Source organism: Tachyglossus aculeatus, chromosome 7 (assembly GCF_015852505.1).
Source record: "Tachyglossus aculeatus isolate mTacAcu1 chromosome 7, mTacAcu1.pri, whole genome shotgun sequence".
Taxonomy (NCBI): Eukaryota; Metazoa; Chordata; class Mammalia; order Monotremata; family Tachyglossidae; genus Tachyglossus; species Tachyglossus aculeatus.
In genome coordinates, this window is record NC_052072.1 from 26048305 (window position 1) to 26066297 (window position 17993).

The 17993-nt window shown below is 52.9% G+C and overlaps 1 protein-coding gene across 1 annotated transcript in view; it reads right to left on the reverse strand.

Moving 5' to 3' along the window:
* Positions 1-17993, reverse strand: part of NFASC (neurofascin) — a 174164-nt gene that overhangs the window by 20816 nt on the left and 135355 nt on the right. Inside the window, exons 23-27 of the mRNA XM_038748731.1 lie at positions 16149-16271; positions 13974-14147; positions 9685-9699; positions 5263-5478; positions 1822-1938 (exon numbers count right to left, since the gene is read on the reverse strand). Coding sequence (XP_038604659.1) covers positions 1822-1938; positions 5263-5478; positions 9685-9699; positions 13974-14147; positions 16149-16271 — 645 coding nt within the window. The remainder of the gene's footprint in view (positions 1-1821; positions 1939-5262; positions 5479-9684; positions 9700-13973; positions 14148-16148; positions 16272-17993) is intronic.

Genomic DNA, 17993 nt, shown 5'->3' on the forward strand with positions numbered 1-17993 from the left:
AGAAGCCAAATTAGCCCTCTTGGACAAAGTGGGCAACAGGCAACCTCTTATATGTCCCATCCTGAGGAGCTTTGCTCAGCTCTTGGACTAGAGCTAGGGGTGGGGGGGCGGTGGTAGTTTGGGGATCTGTGCCCTCTTCCTAGGCCTCGCTGATTCGGGCAGAAACATGGTCGATCGATGCTACACTGGGCTGGGGGGAGGGTGGGTTGACATAAGAAGGGAGGGTCCTGATGACTAGGTCATCATTTTACCACAGAAGGGCAGCCTCCCTACTGGTTGGAATTGAGAGCATATAATCAGGGAGATTGCTTCAGGGGCGTAGGACGGGTGTCAGCAGAAGCATGGCTATGGTTGAGGTAAGTGGGGATTGGACCAAAGTCCTGAACGCTGGGCCCAAAGCCCAAGTGAGGCTGGAGTCTCTAACAGAAGCAACCCCCTGGCTGCTCTGCCATCTTTTGCCTATCTCTTGCCCTTTTCTTGGTCCGGGAAGCTCTGCGGGCACCTAGATATCCTTTGTCCCTTCTTTCTGTTGAGCCAAGGAATCCCAGGGGGTGGGGGGCCTGGCATTGGGAAGGGTGCAAACCTTGGGGTCTGGAGACACCTGAAAGGCAACCCAGGGAGGAAGCAGACTGCTGAATCTGCCTTTTGTACTCCCAAGCAGCTGTGATGGCAGCCTATGCCTCCACCCTTTGGGCTTTCTGCCTGCTCCCTGCCGGTGTGGTCTCCCCGCCTACCACAGACTTCTGCCCTGAGTCTGTGCTTTCAACGTCAGCTTCAGCATGGCAAGCTGGGGTTGTTGGGTGTGTCGGGGGGAGGGCGGGGGGCAAGCAGGAAGCCCTTTTTGTTTCCACGTCCTTGTTTTCACCCAGAAAAATCAAGACCAAGTGACCCTAGCCAACACTGTGCGCTGTGTTCAGGAGGCCGGGGGCCTTCCCTTGTTCCAGACACCAAGAGGCTCAGCTGCTCACATGGAAAAGCCAGATGGATGCTTCACGGCTCTCTGGTGCTGATTCGAACCAGAAGGATGGGCCTATCCCAGCCTGGGCTCATGTGGCACAGAGGGTGGCTGAAGTGCCCAGTCCAGCTAACTTGGCTATGACAGGCATTGGTTCCACCCGCCTGGCCCAGTCAGGCAGCCGAGCCTTTGACAAGAAGTAGCCTTAATCCCCAGAGCTCTCCAGGTTCCAATTGGCTCTGTGGACCCTGTGAACACCCCACGGGCAGGAACAATAACAGGCTTGGATTGGCTACCAGCAGGTTTTAGGGACCAAAGGCCAGTTACCTGGGGCAGGGGCGGGAGTTTTTGCTCCTCTTGTGGTCTCCAGTCGTACCCTCAGGGTTAGGGAGGGAGAGAGAGCAGCCCAGGGAATGTTCCACACCAGACTTCTCTAACCTGAGCTTTATCATCTGGATTTTCCATGTGTCTGGGTCGCCTAGGCCCTTCCCAGCCCCAGTAGCCAGGGAGATAGAGAGGTGGCCACTCTTTGGGGCAGCCGAGCCTCCACACCAGAAGACCTGGGCCTTCATCTGGTCAAGGAGCTCTGGGCAGGGCCGAACTCTAGCTTAGAGAGGGCTTCCTGTCCTGGGTGGACAGGGGAGCGGGGGAGACAGGAGCTCTTAAGAAGACCAGGAGATGAAATCCTAGACCTTAATGACTTCCAAATTCCCTCTGTCTCTTTCCCCACTCATCACCTCTTACCCGCATTGATTCCATTAGACTGAAACGCACATAGGTTCAAGGGCCAGTGGGAACCTGGGAGAGTTACAAGATCTTGTCAAAGGCCCCAAACAGTCCCGCGCTGCCATGCGGACGATGCTTACTGTCGGTGTACTCAACCACAAACTCAGTTCCCGGCTCAAGATCGTGCTGCCACGTGATGTTGGCCCATTTACTGTTAGCCAGTACTGTGAGGTTCCAAATGGTCTGTCCGGAGGGGGCTGGTGGATGGTTAGAAGAGGAGTTAGTCAGGATGGGTGAGAGAGAGAAAGAGAGAGGGCGGGGGTAGGGGTGGTGCCCTGTTCACACCGGACTCTGCTAGGAAAGAAGGAAGAGTCAGAAGTGAGATGGGAGGATCCTGAGGCACGGCCTGTGTCTTGTCTCTGCCACTCACGGTGGGAGGGCTTTGGTTCTGGTTGTTGCCTCCCCCTCTAGGCTCTAAGTTACTTGTGGGCGGGGAATGTGCCTACCAATTCTGTTGAATTGTAGTCTCTCAGGTGCTTAGTGAAGTACTCTGCACACAGTAATCACTCAATAAATACGACTGAATGAATAAATACCACTGACTGCTTGGCTGAGGGTTCCCATAGTTGGGACTGCCCACTGAATTCTGGGAGAATCCTTCTCTGACTGATGGGAGGTGTCGGGGGGAAGGGAGGGTATCCGATTCAAATTTCTCCAATGCTTGGGTCCTGTCTGGGGAGGGGAGCCACTGGGGTTCCACTTCCTTTAAGGATTCGGTGACTGAGGGGAGAGTCCTGGAAATGAGACACAGCAGAGAAGCAGCTAACCTCACTCCCCGGGAGAGCAGGGAACCAAAGATGGCCTCACAAACAATTCACGTTCTATACAAGACCTAGCCCCAGCTGGCCTGACCAACCGAAAACCAAGCAGAAACCAGGCCTGGGGAAAGCATGAAGTAAGTAGGGCCATAGAACGAATAGACCTCTACCTCAAGGGGCCAGGACAGCACCGAAGGACTTCAGGGAAGGTCTGGAAGAGCCTAAAGTCTTGGACTTACCTCAAATCCTTAAGAAGTGACCAGGGGACCTCCCTCACAACCCCACCATGAGATTGAGCCATCATGGAGAAGCAGGGTGGAGCTGCCCCAGGTTGTACACCCTGTGGGATTCCTGCAAGGACTGCTGCTCCAAGCTGGGCTCTCTTGTTCAGGATATTAATTACCCGACTTCTCCGAAAACTGGGTGAGCTTGTGCCACAGCCTGAGCCCCCATTCTCTTTGCAGGAGGGTGGCACTACGCTCCAAATGCAAACCTTTTCCAGAAGGCCCAGCAGTCCCTCTAACCCATCTCCAGGTGGATTTCTCAAACCAAGAACTAGCACGGAGCCTCATGAGGTAGAGCTGAAGCTGGCTTTACAACCACTGTTCCTGTATATTAGCATGCAAGGGGCTATTTTAAGGGACTCACTTATTCAAAAATAAATGAACTAAGTGCATCCGGGCCTGCAGTTATTTATCCTGTGATTGGGAAGGCAAGGTCTGGGAATTGACTCTCCATCTCTTGCTCATTACTGTACATTACTGCCATTTAAGCATTGTCTTGTCGATTACCCCTTGCTCACAATTTATGCCAGGTGAGCTGATTCCTGAGATGTAAACTGCTCCGAGGTTTGGAGGGAGGAGGGAAGCATGGGCCAGTTGGTCTGTTTTAAAGCATCAGTTGGTTTGGGTCTTGGTTTTCCAACAGATCAGAACCCTCTGGGTTTGGCTGGGGAAGGGGAGAATTTTTTTAGGGAAGAACTGAGTCCTGTTTGTGGATTTAAACCCCTGACTCTTTGAGGTTCATGCCGTGACTAGAGGACTGACCAAACCAATTTTGACAGTCAGACAAAGTGCCAGCTGGGCTACTTAAAGGTAGGGTACCTCTGTTATAGCAAAGATAGCAAATTCCCCCTCCCTCGCCCATGCCTCTGCTGAGAAGCCAACGTGCTCATGTGAATTTAGGATCAATCCTGAGTGGAGGTTGCTTGGTTCACTAATGCAAAAATATTTTCTCCATCACCAAAAAGAGAAAGTAATGGTTGATTAGGAGACTAATTGTTTGGGCCCTGCTAATTTCTTCTTCAAAGTTTTGAAGACCCCAGACTTGCCAAGTCCCACCTTGGAAGCACGCACTGCACTCCCAAGGCTCACAGGTTGGAGATTAACAGATGTGGGTCAGGATTCATAGGGATTCTACCCTCCAGGGAACTCAAAGCACTTATCCTGCAATCTCCCACCTCCGCTGGCCATCCCTGAGCAGGAGATGGGGAGAGGAGGGCAGGGAGAGAGGCTATCATTGGTTCATTGAGACCCACAAGAGGTCGAGTGGTAGGCACAGCAGCACCAGGGTACCCAGGCTTCCTGACTTCCAAGTCAGGGGCTTTCCACTCACCTGGTCAGTGGTTCCCAGTACTTTCCGACTCAGCTTTATGTACTACCGGCTAGATGGAACCATAGAAAGCTGCTCCATTTGAGACCAGGCCTTACTGGATTTAATTGTGCTGGGAAAATACAATTCCTGTAGTGTTTGGCCTGGCCTGGAGTGGCCACCCCCCTCCATGCCCAGGGGCCTATAGCTCATGTCTGGAGCCCGGGGATGGGTTGGGAAAAATATTGCCAGGCTCTGGGTTAATTTCTCACTAGGCATCCCTAAAATGATGGTTATTTTCCTTCTGGGAATTCTGAGAAAGGGGAGGATTGATGTATTGTACTCTCCCAAGTGCTTAATATAGTACCATTGATTGATTGAATGATGAAGGGGATGTTACTTTCTGATGTTCCACTGTGTTCCTTATTGGGGTAGAATGCTCCTTATGGGGGTACCCTCCAGCACTGCCCTACGCTTGTTACTGGGGGGCTTTCCAGAATGGTACTTGTTATGTCATCTTGGAGCCAAATCCATTTCCCAGGACTGGGGAGACGAGAGGCCACAGGTTGCCCTGGCTCCCTGAGTAAGGATTTGGGGAGGGGCCATTCTTTTCCTCATCTAACACCCAAATGGGGGAAGTTGGTAGCCCATTTTGAAGAGCGGCCATCGTGGTCTTTAGATGATCTAGAGCTGTTGAATGGGAGCTGGGGTATCCCTCTCAGACACCCAGTGAGCAGTTTGCATCAGAGACCCTTCCCCTCTACCACTCTCCCCTCAGGCATCTCCTGGTAACACCAAAATCTGAGGCTGTGATCAGCTCATTTCCACTTATCCCAAGTACTCTTCCCATTTCACAGAGGGGAAGACTGAGACTGAGAAGATGAGGGGAGTAGAACCCAAGAGAATTAAACTTGTGTCTGGCCTGAGCCGGAGCCACAGGGCCCAGAAGGGCATTAGGCCAAGCCCCCTTCTGAATTTCTGGCGGGGAAACAGCAGAGAGCCAAGGACTGGGAAACACCATCTGGCCCGGCCAAGCCTGGCATTAGTGGGATGGTTGGGTAAAGTTCGGCTGATAAGCAGAGTGCAGATGGCGGTGGGGTGGGGGGAGGTAGCTTTGGGGAGAGGAAGGGAGGGGGAAAGCCCAGAAGGGAAGTTAGGAGTTAAGGGCAGTACCAAGGTCTTGAATCTTAGTCACGGCGGTGGGAGGACTCTCGGTGGTGGTGGTAGCAGCAGCGGAGGTAGTAGTGGCAGCTGTAGTGGTGGTGGTAGGAGCGTCTGTAGGAGTGGAGGGGACGGTGGTAGGGATGGTGGTGGGGACGGTGGCGGCGGCGGTGGCGAGGGTACTGGCCGCTGCACCAACTGTAGTTGGAGGGAACGTAGTAGACGGCACTGGGAGGGAAAGGTAAAAGCTGCATTTTGTTTTCTTTTTTCACACTGCTTTGGTTCCTAGGGAGGCAGACATGAGCGCGCACGCACGCACGCACGCACACACACAGTGCTGCTTCTCTATCAAAAACCCCAAAACAAACAGAGCCGGAGGGAGGACCAACGGAGGCAGGGAAACGCAACCGTATGGAAAGAAGAGAATGAAAACACGATTGTCTTTCATTTTCTTCACGCGGGTCCGGGCAGCTCAGAGCAAACAGCATGCACATCCCGGGGTGGGACAGAGAGAACAATGGAAATGTGGGATGCTCGGAATCTCTCAGATCCCCTGGATATGCATGGAATCTCATAGGCGAGCAGGCACATGTTCACACGGCCCAAGCAGGGGAACCCACCCTGACCCAATACTCCCAGTCCCAGCAGCCAGCAGGGCAGGAGGTTGACTTCATCCCTTGGCTCCCTTGGGGTGCCCAGGATGGGCTGCCTCTTAAGGGGATGCCAAGAGCTTTCTGAATCCTCCACCCACTCCCAACCCTACCCCCTCTATCCTTTCCACCTGGATTAATAGCAGCCAGGGCCACCACAAAAAGCAGGAAAAGATCATGGGGCCACTCCTCCTCTTTCGTACAAACTTCACCCTGGTGGGGGGGGAGGGGGAAACAGGGTGCCAGGGGTCAGGCGGCATGGGGTTTTAATTCTCCAAAGCAAACAAAAGGGAAACTAAAGATATCACGGGTCAGGCAAAGGGTGAATTGACCCTTCACAAAGGACTTGTCCCCGGATAGACCGGTCCCAAGGCAAGATTTGACCAAATTCTATTTTCCCAGTGCCCAAAGCCAGAGATTCCCAGGTTCCACAGGCCTCTCAGGATCCCTGGAGTAGGGTTAACCAGTGGCAAAGTGAGGGTGAATCCTGAGGCTCCCCAAGCCCGTGATCCACCCAGGGCCCACTCACTGCCACACTCCTCTGAGAGTCCAGGAGAAGGGAGCAACAAGCCAGAGTGGATGTGTTTGGTTCCCACGGGTGTCCTGATACTTGATGGGACCATAAGCCTACCCAGCACACCCTAGCCGGGACCGCAGAGAAGCAGATGTAACTCAGGACTCACACAGTGCCCAGGCCTCGCTGGGCAGCACCACAACCCTATCCAGCATGCCCCAGCCAGGACCGCAGAGAAGCAGAGATAGCCCAGAACTCCCACTGTTCCCCAGATCACGCTTGCCCTGGACCTTAAGGAGGCAGGCACTCGGGGTCATGAAAGAGATCTCCCCCGAGAGGAGGAGTTCTGGACTCTGCACCTTCTCACCCACACCTGCTCAGACAAAGCCTCTTTCATACTGTCCCGCTGAAGGCTGCTGTTCAGCCTAAGATGGACAGTTGAAAAATCACTACCACGACCAGCCGAACGAACATCTTCTTCCTCAACCTCCTGCAAAGACTCATAATCACGTCAGAACTCCTCATCCGACTAGTATCGTGATACCTGGCTTTGAGTTGCTTTAATATAATTTAGGAAGGGTTGTCGTTACAGTCTATAACATGGGAAGGAATTTCATATTCCTTTCCCAGCAGTTCTAGAATATATCCACCTACATAACACAGAAGTCTGTGGGGAAACCTACTCTACAAGGGAGCTGCATTTTCAAGGTCCTCGACCTGGTTGAACTGAGGGGTTGGCCTGAGCTCGAGAAGGGGGGAATTTTCTTCCCAAAAGTGTTGCTGGCAAGGAAGGCTGGCTCTGCAGCCCCACCCTATCCCTGTTGCTTCCAGCACACCGGACTAGGTCCCTGCTTCTAGCATATCAACACACCTCTGAACTGTCCTACATCTCTGGCACTCAGAGATGATGGCTTTCGTTCCCCCACAAAAAGCAACCACATAAAAAAAAACCTAGCCAGCCCATCTAGCTGTTGGGAACCAACTCCAACTGGAAATTTGTGCAGAGCCCTCTCTCCATCGCCTTCCTCCAAAATACGGTTGACAGAGAACGGACACCCTCAGACACCAATTCTCACTGCAGAGTCCAAGGTTGCTTTTTGGAGGCTGAGATAGTTCACTGAGTACCTACTGGGGACAGAACCCCAGAATGAGCACATCGGGGCCTGTAAGCTCACCGTGGAAAGGGAATGTGTCAGTTCATTACTGCATTGTACCCTCCCAAGCACTTAGTACAGTGCTCCACACAGTAAGCGCTCAATAAATATGATCGAATGAATGAAAGAAGAGGCCTCTAAAAGGAGCTTACACTCCTGGAGATAGTTCTTTCTGGTTCTGTCAGCAGGGGTGTCAGTCAGATTCCTAGAAATAATGCTGTTTTGGCTTACTTCTTGCAGGACTCCTCTGACTTTGCATCGGATGCAGCTCTGGGCACGTACACATGTGAGGAGAGGATGGTTTATGGGGCTGGGAGCCGAGCGGGAAGGCGGCAGAACATGCATTAAGCAATTCCCAGGGCAGAGCGGCACTCCCAGGAGACAACACTGAGTGGTTCGCATCAAAAAGGCAATCAGAAAGCCGGAGAGCTTCTGGCAAACGCTAGAGCCGGAGGGGGTCCCTGCTGTTGGGGGAAGGAGTGGAGGGGGAGAGAGGGCCCTGCAGTCTGGACCACCCCTCCCAGCCCATCTGTTGGCCTAAGGTGGGGTCCTGGTTAGAAAACCAGCCAAAGTCCACTCCCCAGAGGCAGAGAACAGGAAGAGCCCCCCTTCACATCCTCCCAGAGGTACAGCTCAGTCCACTCTGACTGGGTGGCAATTCCCCGAGGAAACACCAGACTGGGAAGTGGCTGGAAAGCAGGCACAGAGATGGGAAAATGGACAGGGTCGTGGGCCCTGGATGAAGATGGAGTCACCCAGCCTGGCTGTGGGGGTCTGGAAGCTTCATGGTCCAGGGACCGCCCAGGGACCCCCCAGGGATCCTGCTCAGCCCTTCTGCTGGCTCTGGGGTATCAAGCATGGGGAGGGGGGCAAGGGGAAAGAGAAAGAGCCCCAAGGAGGCTGGATTTTGCCTAGAGGATGTGCAGCAACAACTAGCACAAAGCGCAGAAAGAGACTTTGCAAAACAAAACAAAATCAACTGAAACGGAGGGGAAAAAAGAGAACGGGGAAGAAATAAATTTGCTGTCCTTCCCGAGGGAACCACAGATGGACCGATTCAGAAAACTCTCAACTTGGTTCTCAGATCCTCCACCCCCAAAACACACACACACACACACAAATACATACACTGTCTTGCACAGACTCATCATCCCCTGTCCCCATTTCACAGGTGGCCAAACAAAGCTCAGGGGACCTTATGGGTGGGTGGGGAGGGGAAGACAGGAGTCCCCAGCCAGGCCTCATCTGCCAGAACCCTTGAGATCCCTCCAGGTGGGGAGTAACGAGTGCCACCCCCTGGGTTGGAAGTAGGGAAAAAAGGCAGGGCAGAACTACTGAACAGAAGAAAAATGAGGGGGTCTGGGGGTTGGAACAGTCCCCTAGGTTGATGCTTTCAGTGGTGGTCCAGCTGCCTCACTACTCGAACCCTGAGGCCTGGGACAAGTTTGGTTTGGGGGCAAAAAGAGGCATCATCCCTGGCTGGGGATCCCAGGCTGCAGAGGCGGCCCTGAGCTGGAGAAGTCTCCTTCCCTTCCTCTTCCTCACTCATGCTCAGATCCAAGCCAGGCCCATGCCAAAGCCCCTAACAGCCCAAACATGCAGGCAAGCCGAGCCCAGTGCTCAGGGGAGGCCGGTTAACCCTTTCAGTGCCAGGGCCCTGACAGAGAGCGGGGAGTGGGATGGGGGTTGGCGAGGAGAAGCTGGAGCCCCTGCATCCTCCTCATCCAGCTTGCCGGAGGCCCAGCCGAGGGACGCAACCTATGGCTCGCAGACCCCTGGCCCGACTGACACCTCCCCCTCCCCCTGGCAGAAGGAGTGATGGGGATCGCTCATCCCAACAGCTGGATTTCAGGGGAAGAAGGGAGAGCATGCTGGTCTCCTTCCTTTCCAGGCCTTGGGGATGGAGATGGAGTCTCTGAGGGATATTAATGCAGCTTTGACTTTACTGTCCAGTGCCCAGGGGGTGGGCTCTGTTCCCAGCTGCCCTGCCTGGATCCACCACTGAAAGGGTTAATGTAGTACATGCTTGGGCCCTGGACCATCCCCCGCCACCCCCAGCTATGCCAGGCTCCTCCATAAAGCCCCATGCCGGTTACCTCAGCTGCTGGTACAATACCTGGGGTCGGAGTAGCTTCAGAGACAGCACCCAAGACAGGGGGTAGAGGATGATGGAGGAGAGCGAGGGAGGGAGAGAGACACACACACACAGAGGGGGATAGAGTTGGAGGGAGATGGAGCGCAACAGACAGAGAGATAAAGGGCAGAGAGGGGAGAAAAAACAGGAACACGTAAAATCACACAACACACACTGACAGGAAGTTCTTGGCTAAAGCTTCTTGGGTGGGTTGGGATGAGGAGAGGGGAAAGCCAACTTCAAACTCTTCTCAGTCCCACTGGACAGAGCTTCCAAAGTCAGGGGAGAATGCATCTCTGTCAAGATTTCAAATTTGTTTCTCAGCCTGAGTTGGTCCCTGTCCCTGCAGATTCTTTTTCTTACCAGTTTCCTGCCACCTTTCTTGAGCAATCCCCTGCCCCTTCCATCTCCCCCTCTACCATCTCCCCTGGGCCCAGAGGAAGGCAATAAAAACAGGACACTGCCAAGAAGATCAGTGCGTCCTCCCGTCGCCCTTTTTGGGCCTCCACATTCAGCTTCTCTACCAGGCTAGGAGCCGGCCAGGCTCCGTCCATCATCTAAATAGACCAACCAAGGAGAATGCAACAGTTCATCTCTGCTTCCGCGCTGGGGACGGAGGGAGGGTGAGGAGAAGGGGCCAGAGGAATGTGGAAGAGACCTTTAGCCTCTGGTGTTACCCCTCCCCCAGATCATTCCCCTGCCCGGCCTGGCCCATCTCATCTCTCTGGGAAGCCCCAGAGTTTGGCCCAGCATCCTCAGCCCTCAGGATCTGCTCCTTCAGCGGGGAGGCCTGGGAATCCAAGTGTCGTGCTCTCATTCTGAAGTCGAGTCCCGGGTTCTATTCTGGGGCAGGCCCAGAGGTGGGAGAGGGGCAGGGCCGTTAAGACTGAACAGGGGGTGGCCCCTGTGGATCCCCAAGGAATAGATGGAATATTGTCAGAGGCCACCTGACAAATCCCCCAACTCCATGTCCTGTAAGGCTGGGGCTGCTGAAAGAGAGGGGAGAGAAGCAGGTTGCTTCTCCCATCCACCCTGGCCGGCTCTTTCCCACCATCCACCATGAAAAAGAACCCCGAGGGACAGCCTTGACACCAAATTCCAGGACTTTGTGCAAGCCCTGAGAGCGGGAGAAGGTGGCTTTGTCTCCTGTCCCTGCTGATGTGAGACAAAAGGGGATTGTTTGATTTGCCTTCTGCATCTGCAGTGGCAGGCTTTTCCTCTAGGTTCTTCTCGGGTTTCTCCGACCCCATAAAAACAGTTCAGCTCTCCCTTTCCCCCACCCTCGACCCTGCCTTTGGGAGCTGGAAATTCAGCAGAGTTGCAACTCCCAGCGGGCCGGGAGGATCACAGAGGGGGGAAGGAAAGAGGTTGGGACTCTCCTGTTTTGGTTTATAGGGCGAGAGATAGGCTGGTTTGACATGGGAGAGCTGGACTGTTCTCTCCCTTCCCCCCGCTCCCCCCTGCCTCCAATTAACTTAGTACAGTGCTCTGCACACAGTGAGCACTCAATAAATTCATACGACTGAATGAATGAAAGGAGAATCAGCATCTGGGGCTGAGCAAAGAGACGGGGAAAGAACTGAAAACCCAAACCCAGGATCCAGGAAAGGTCCTGAGCCCAAGGGCAAGATGGGGATGGAGGAGGTTCTGACTTGCTCCCTTTATTCATCCCTCCTCCCAGCCCCACAGCACTTATGTACATATCTGTAATTTATTTATATTAATGCCCATCTCCCCCTCTAGACTGTAAGCTCGTTGTGGGCCGGGAATGTGTCTGTTAATTTTATTGTACTCTCCCAAGCACTTAATGCAGTGCTCCCCACACACAGTGAGTGCTCAATAAATATGATTGAATGAATGAAGGGGGAAGGGAAAACTAAGGGAGAAAAGTTCCTTAAAAATCAATCCCTGGCCATGGGGCAGGGTCTGCCAAAGGATTTGGGATTTTGGTCTGTTTATTGTTATATTGTACTCTCCCAAGCACTTAGTACGGTGCTCTGCACACAGTACTGAGCCTAGTTCAGTGCTAAGTATATAGTAGATAATAAATGTTAGTTGACTGGCATTCCACTATTTGGATGTGTAAGTCCATTATGGATATCAGGAGAGTTGTACTTCCCAAGCACTTAGTACAGTGCTCTGCACATAGTAAGTGCTCAATAAATATGATTGAATGAATGAATGATCAGTAAGTGCTCAATAAATATGATTGATTGAATGACTGACTGAACTTAAAAAACTTAGGCAGGTGGGAGAGTTGATGCAGACTCCAGGCTTCAGTACCCAGGTGAGCAGCTTGCCCTGGCCGGGCTGCTCCCCCATCCCTGCATCTGTGCATCCGGGTTCTCTCTCGCGTATGTTTCCCAGAGTCTGTGGAGCAGCAGCAGTAGCCACTTCAGGCCCCTTTCTCTTTCCCTATCCCCCTGCCACCTCCTCTGCAGGCTCTCTAGGCTCACAAACCGCAAGTGGAGATGAGCCAAGCACTCCTCCTAGTGATGCACTAGTGTAGCACTCTGGACCAGTAAAACTGCTCACCTCAGCCACCTCCCGGGTGCTGCCACTCTGTTCTTTGAGGGTTTTGCTCCCCACGAGCTGGCTTGGTACCTCAGCCTCCCTTTCCTCCTCCCCATAACCCCAGCCACTATTTCTGAGGTCCCAGGATCAGGCTGCCGGAGGCCTTGATCTTAGGGGATTGCGTTAATGGCCCCTGGCCCCCGATCCCATGGAGCTGGACAGGACTTAGATGCCATTTGGGCAGTCAGTCAGTTGTATTTATTGAACACTATGTGAAGAGCACTGTACTAAGCGCTTGGGAGAGTACAATATAACAATAAACAGACACACTCCCTGCCCACAAAGAGCTTACATTCTAGAGGCAACTCCAAACCCCCTGTGTCACACCATGCCACATTAGAGGCAGCAAAGTTTGGGGCCTACCAGCCTGCAGATACATCAGGATCCAAGTAGAAATGACTTGAATCTGGCTTCTAGGTGGGTCTGTCCCACTGGAATATAAACTCCTTGTGGGTAGGGATGGAGTCTACTAATTGTATCAAACTCTCCCAAGTAATAATAATAATAGTAATGGTATTTATTAAGCGCTTACTATGTGCAAAGCACTATTCTAAGCATTGGGGAGGTTACAAGTGGTCAGGTTGTCCCAAAGGGGGCTCACAGTCTTAATCTCCATTTTACAGATGAGGTAACAGGCAAAGAGAAGTGAGTGACTTGCCCAAAGTCACACAGCTGACAATTGGCAGAGCCGGGATTTAAACCCATGACCTCTGACTCCAAAGCCCGTGCTCTTTCCACTGAGCCACGCTGCTTCCCCTTAGCACAATACAAGTACTTAGCACAATAATCTGCACACAGTAAGTGCTCAATAAATAGCACTGATTGATTTGTCTCTTGGACTGCTGGGGGGATGTCTAGTCCTTGCAGTTTGCCAAGAGCCATAGTTCTTGCCTATGCCCACTTCTGGGGCAAGCCTTGGGGTCCTGCTCTGCTTACTAAGGGGTCTGCCCCGGGCCCAGGAGCCTTTTTCTAGAGAAGCATGAAGGCAGAGGCATACCCCAGTCCTGCCTGAAACCCTGCTGTTCCCTAGTGATGTCATGTGGAACATAAGCAATTCAGAGATGGATGCAATTCATGGTGCAATACCCCCAGAGTTCTGCCCATGGTGGCTGGCCGGCTGGCCGGGTGGTCAGAGTCCAACCCTGTCTCCTCCTGGCCTGCCCACCTCGCTTCGAGCACACAAGTAGCCTGGAAAACTCAAAGAGGCAGCTTTCAAGGAAGGCCAGCCTCTGCCCCTGTACAAGAAAGCCACTCACTCATCTTGGGGCAGCTTAACTCCAGCCCTCCAGCTCCAGGGAAGACCCTCGACTCTATCCATTCCTGGTTCTTGGGGAGCCCCTCAACCGCCACCTGGGATTGCAGCGACTCCAGGAAGCAGGGGCAATTTGTCCCATTGCACGAGAGAGGACAAAGAGGCCCTCAGAGATGACATGTCCATAGAGACCCAGAGCGCCTGACTCCTGGGGCTATTTGCACCACACCTTGTGGTTTGGAGTTGCCCAGTGAGGTTGGGGCCCAGAGATCTTCAGGGAGCCCTTCCTCAGGCTGGGCTCTCGCCGTCTCAACCAGAGCCAGGACCTGGGGCACCACCTACTCAGAGGGCTCCAAGAATGACATCAGAAGGGAGGCTTGATGCTATCTCTGTGCACAGAATCCCCCAAAACAAATCTGCCCTCAGGGAAGAGGGCCACACCTACCTTCATTCAAGGGAGCTGGTGACTCCTCAGTGACTGCCTCCCCAAGGCCCACCTGGGTCTTGGCGCTCAGGGTAAAGCGGTATCGCGACACAGGATCCGCTCTGGTGATGGAGAACTTGGTCTGGTTGGGAGAGAAGGTTTCCACCACCGGCTTTCCCGTTTTGGATCCATTAACTGAATAATGATAACAATAATAATGGTGGTATTTGTTAAATGCTTACTGTGTGCCAGGCACCATACTAAGCACTGGGGAGGATACAGGCAAAGTGGGTTGGACACAGTCCCTGTCCCACAAGGGGCTCACACAGTCTGAATCCCCTTTCTTCAATTGAGGGAACAGATGCACAGAGAAGTTAAGTGACTTGTCCAAGGTCACACGGCAGACGTGTTGGACTCGGGATTTGGACCCAGGACCGTGCTCTACCCCCTAGGCCAAATTGCTTCTCTGAAGGGGGAGAGAGATAGAAAGGCAAATGGGAGGGAAGGGACCCCGATTCAGGTGAGAGGGAGCAGTTTCAGGAGTGCTTCTGGTCCTGTTGGTTAAATTGATGTAGCAGGACAGATTTAGGTGAGTCGTCAAGAAGAATATTTTGACGATCAGGACTGTAGTGCTCTAGAAATGGGTTCCCGGTGGGCAATCATAGATTCTAACCCTGGAGCTCTTAAAGGACAGGATGATTGGATAACACGGGAGCTGGCCAGGAGGGAGGTAAACTCGATGATTTATTGTGGTCTCCCGAAGCTTTGAGATTTTATATATAACCAAACACACTTCCTCAGTGCCAACCTTGTCTACTTTTTTAAAAGTTTTATGGTATTTGTCAAGTGCTTACCATGTGTAAGGCACAGTACAAAGCACAGGGGTAGATATAAGCTAGTCAGATTGGACACAGTCCTTGTCCCACATGGGGATCACAGTCTTAAATCCCCGTTTTTCATATAAGGTAACTGAGACACAGAGAAGTGAAGTGACTTGAACAAGGTCACCCAGCAGACAAGTGGAGGAGCCAGGATTAGAACCCTCCTGCTGGGGGACTGATCCTATCGCAGTCCACCACGCAAGAAATGGCTGAGTCTGCCCGGCCTGAGGTTGGTAAGAACTCAGACAAGCATCTGGAAAATTATCTCCATGTCGACCACCCGGATGACCAATTCAGGCTAAAATGCCAAGATGCCTTGTGGCTAGGGGACCAACTAGAGTTCACCAAATGGAAGCTTCTCAGCCTTACTTTCCCCTGGGGGTTGCAGACCCACCCATTCCCAAGGGCTTTCCCCTCTTCAAATTGGGCCTAAATCCAATTTCTGACAATTAAAAAAAAAAAAAAATTTCTACACCTTCCAAGCAGAGAGAGAGAGAGAATGAGTCGAGGCTGAAAGTGGGGAAACCAGGGCAGGAAAAGGGAAGCCTCCTGGATCTCCTCTTCCCCCTGATTCTTCTATGCAATCAGCACCAGAGCTGAGGTGGGAGCTCGGGATAATAATAATAATAATAATAATAATAATAGCATTTATTAAGCACTTAGTATGTGCAAAGCATTGTTCTAAGCACTGGGGAGGTAACAAGGTGATCAGGTTGCCCCACGGAGGGCTCACAGTCTTAATCCCCATTTTATAGATGAGGTAACTGAGGCCCAGAGAAGTGAAGTGACTTGCCCAAAGTCACACAGCTGGCAATTGGCGGAGTCGGGATTTGAACTCATGACCTCTGACTCCAAAGCCCGTGTTCTTTCCACTGAGCCACGCATAATGTGAGACTCCTTTGAAACCTAGTGGCCTACTGGAAAGAGCATGGGCCTAGGAGTCGGAGGATCTGGGTTCAAATCCTGGCTCTACCTCTTGTCTGCTGAGTGACCTTGGGTAAGTCACTTAACTTCTTCGTGCCTACATCTCCTCATCGGTAAAATGGGGATTCATTTCTACTCCCTCCAACTTAGACTGTGAGCCTCATGTGACAGGGACTGAGTAGAACCTGATTCATTTGTATCTACCCCAGCGTCTAGCACAGTGCTCCACACACAGTAAGCACTTAACAAGTAGCATGACTATTGTTATTATTATTTTTGTTATTATTACTACTACAACCCTGAGTTTGGCCAACTCCCAGGGAGGCTGGCTTCTTGAGGGCTGTCTGTAGGGGGGAAGGGGGAGGAGACAGACAAGGGGACACAGACATACAGGCCAAGTATTTGAGATGGTAGCCAGTCAGGATTCCGTTGGGGTGCTCCGGTTGATCCCACTCCAGGTTGATTGTCTGCAGGTTGGGCTGCCGGACTCGGAAATGCCTGGGGGCACTGGGTACTTGGGGGAAGGAGGGGAGAGCGGGGGAAGTGGAATAGGAAGAGAAGTGGGAGGAGAGGAATGGGAGAAGGAAGGGAAGGGAAGAGGAGAGGGAGAGAAGTGGGAGCAGGAGGAGGAAATGGAAGGGAAAGGGAGGGAGAAGGAAGAGAAGTGGGAGGAAGAGGATGAGAAGGAGAAGAGGAGGAGGAGGAGGGTGAGGAGGAGGTAAGAAGCAGAAACAAAACACAAGCATGAAGGAACCAAGCCTCAGCATGGAATCTCCCACTGGCTGCACCCCCCCCCCCCCGCACCCCAATCAGTGACCAATGTACTCACCACCGGCAACACAAGCAAAGGACCTGCCCCTGCCAGATTGCAGAGCCGAAGCCCCCTGTTCCAGCCTTCTGGGTTTAGCTAACACTTTTTCACTCCAAGGTTTTGGAGTCATCAATGCAAGGACCTTCTGGAGCTGAACAGTCCTGTGGACGGGCCCAACCCCAGATTCCTGAAGCAGCCAACAGGGGCTGGAATACCCCTCTATACCAGTGAGCGCTTCCTGCCTGCTCTCGCTCCAGAGGGAAACCACCTAAACAGGGCCCCAAGACCCAAACAGTGTCCTCAGGGCCAGGCGCTCTTGTCTTCTCTACCTGTCATCCATCCAGGCATGGAATTCTCGATGCTACTTGGCATCCCTGCCTTTCCCCTCCTTTCCCTTGTCTCACAGTTCTAAAGAGAGATTCTTTCTGAAGTCTAACTTTAACCCTTCTTGCTGAACTTCCAGTTTATTCTTTCCTCCTCCTCCTCCCAGCCCAACCTATACTTAAGATCTGCATCATACTAATCTGAACAACATGCTGGTTTCCAGCTCTTAGGAGTCCTCCATTCAGATTTTTAACATATCAACGAGTTCTTGCCCTGTGAAGCAGTTCTTCATCCAACTGGAGAATGGGATTAAGGGTCCTTGGAAATAGCCACCTGCCTATGCACACAGTGAGGTCTAGAGAGGTTGAGAAACTTGCCAAGGCCGCTCAGCACATCAGTGTGGGAACTGGAACTCAGGGCTGCAGTCCCTGGACCAGGTACTCTTTACCCTGGGTTCACGTTCCAGGGCTGAGAGTGAGGCTCACACCTCTGGGACCTCATCCCTGCTTCTGTATGTGGGAGAAACCAATGTTGCTGGTCAGTCACTCTGCAGATTAAAGGGGAGAGACAGAGACCATGGCGAGTGGGGGAGAGAAAAAGGAACTGGTGTGGAAGAGACAGGGACTGTTTTGGGTAGGGAGAGTCAGGGACCATCTGGGAAGAGATGTAGGGGCCATCCAGAGGAAGAGAGATAGGACTGTTTGGGGAGAGAGAGATGGGGCAATTCAGGGGAAGAGAGACAGGGGCCACCCAGGGGAAGAGAGACAGGGGCCGCCCAGGGGAAGAGAGACAGGGGCCGCCCAGGGGAAGAGAGACAGGGGCCGCCCAGGGGAAGAGAGACAGGGGCCGCCCAGGGGAAGTGAGACAGGGGCCGTCCAGGGGAAGAGAGACAGGGGCCGTCCAGAGTAAGAGAGACAGGGGCCATCCAGGGGACGAGAGACAGGGGCTGTCCGGGTCGGGGGAGGGGGGGAGAGAGACAGGAACCGTCCAGGGGAAGAGAGATAGGGACTGTCTGTCAGGGGAGAAACAGGGACTGACTGGGGGGAGAGAGACAGGAGCCGTCTGCTGTGGGGAGAGACAGGGTCTATCTGGGGAGAAAGT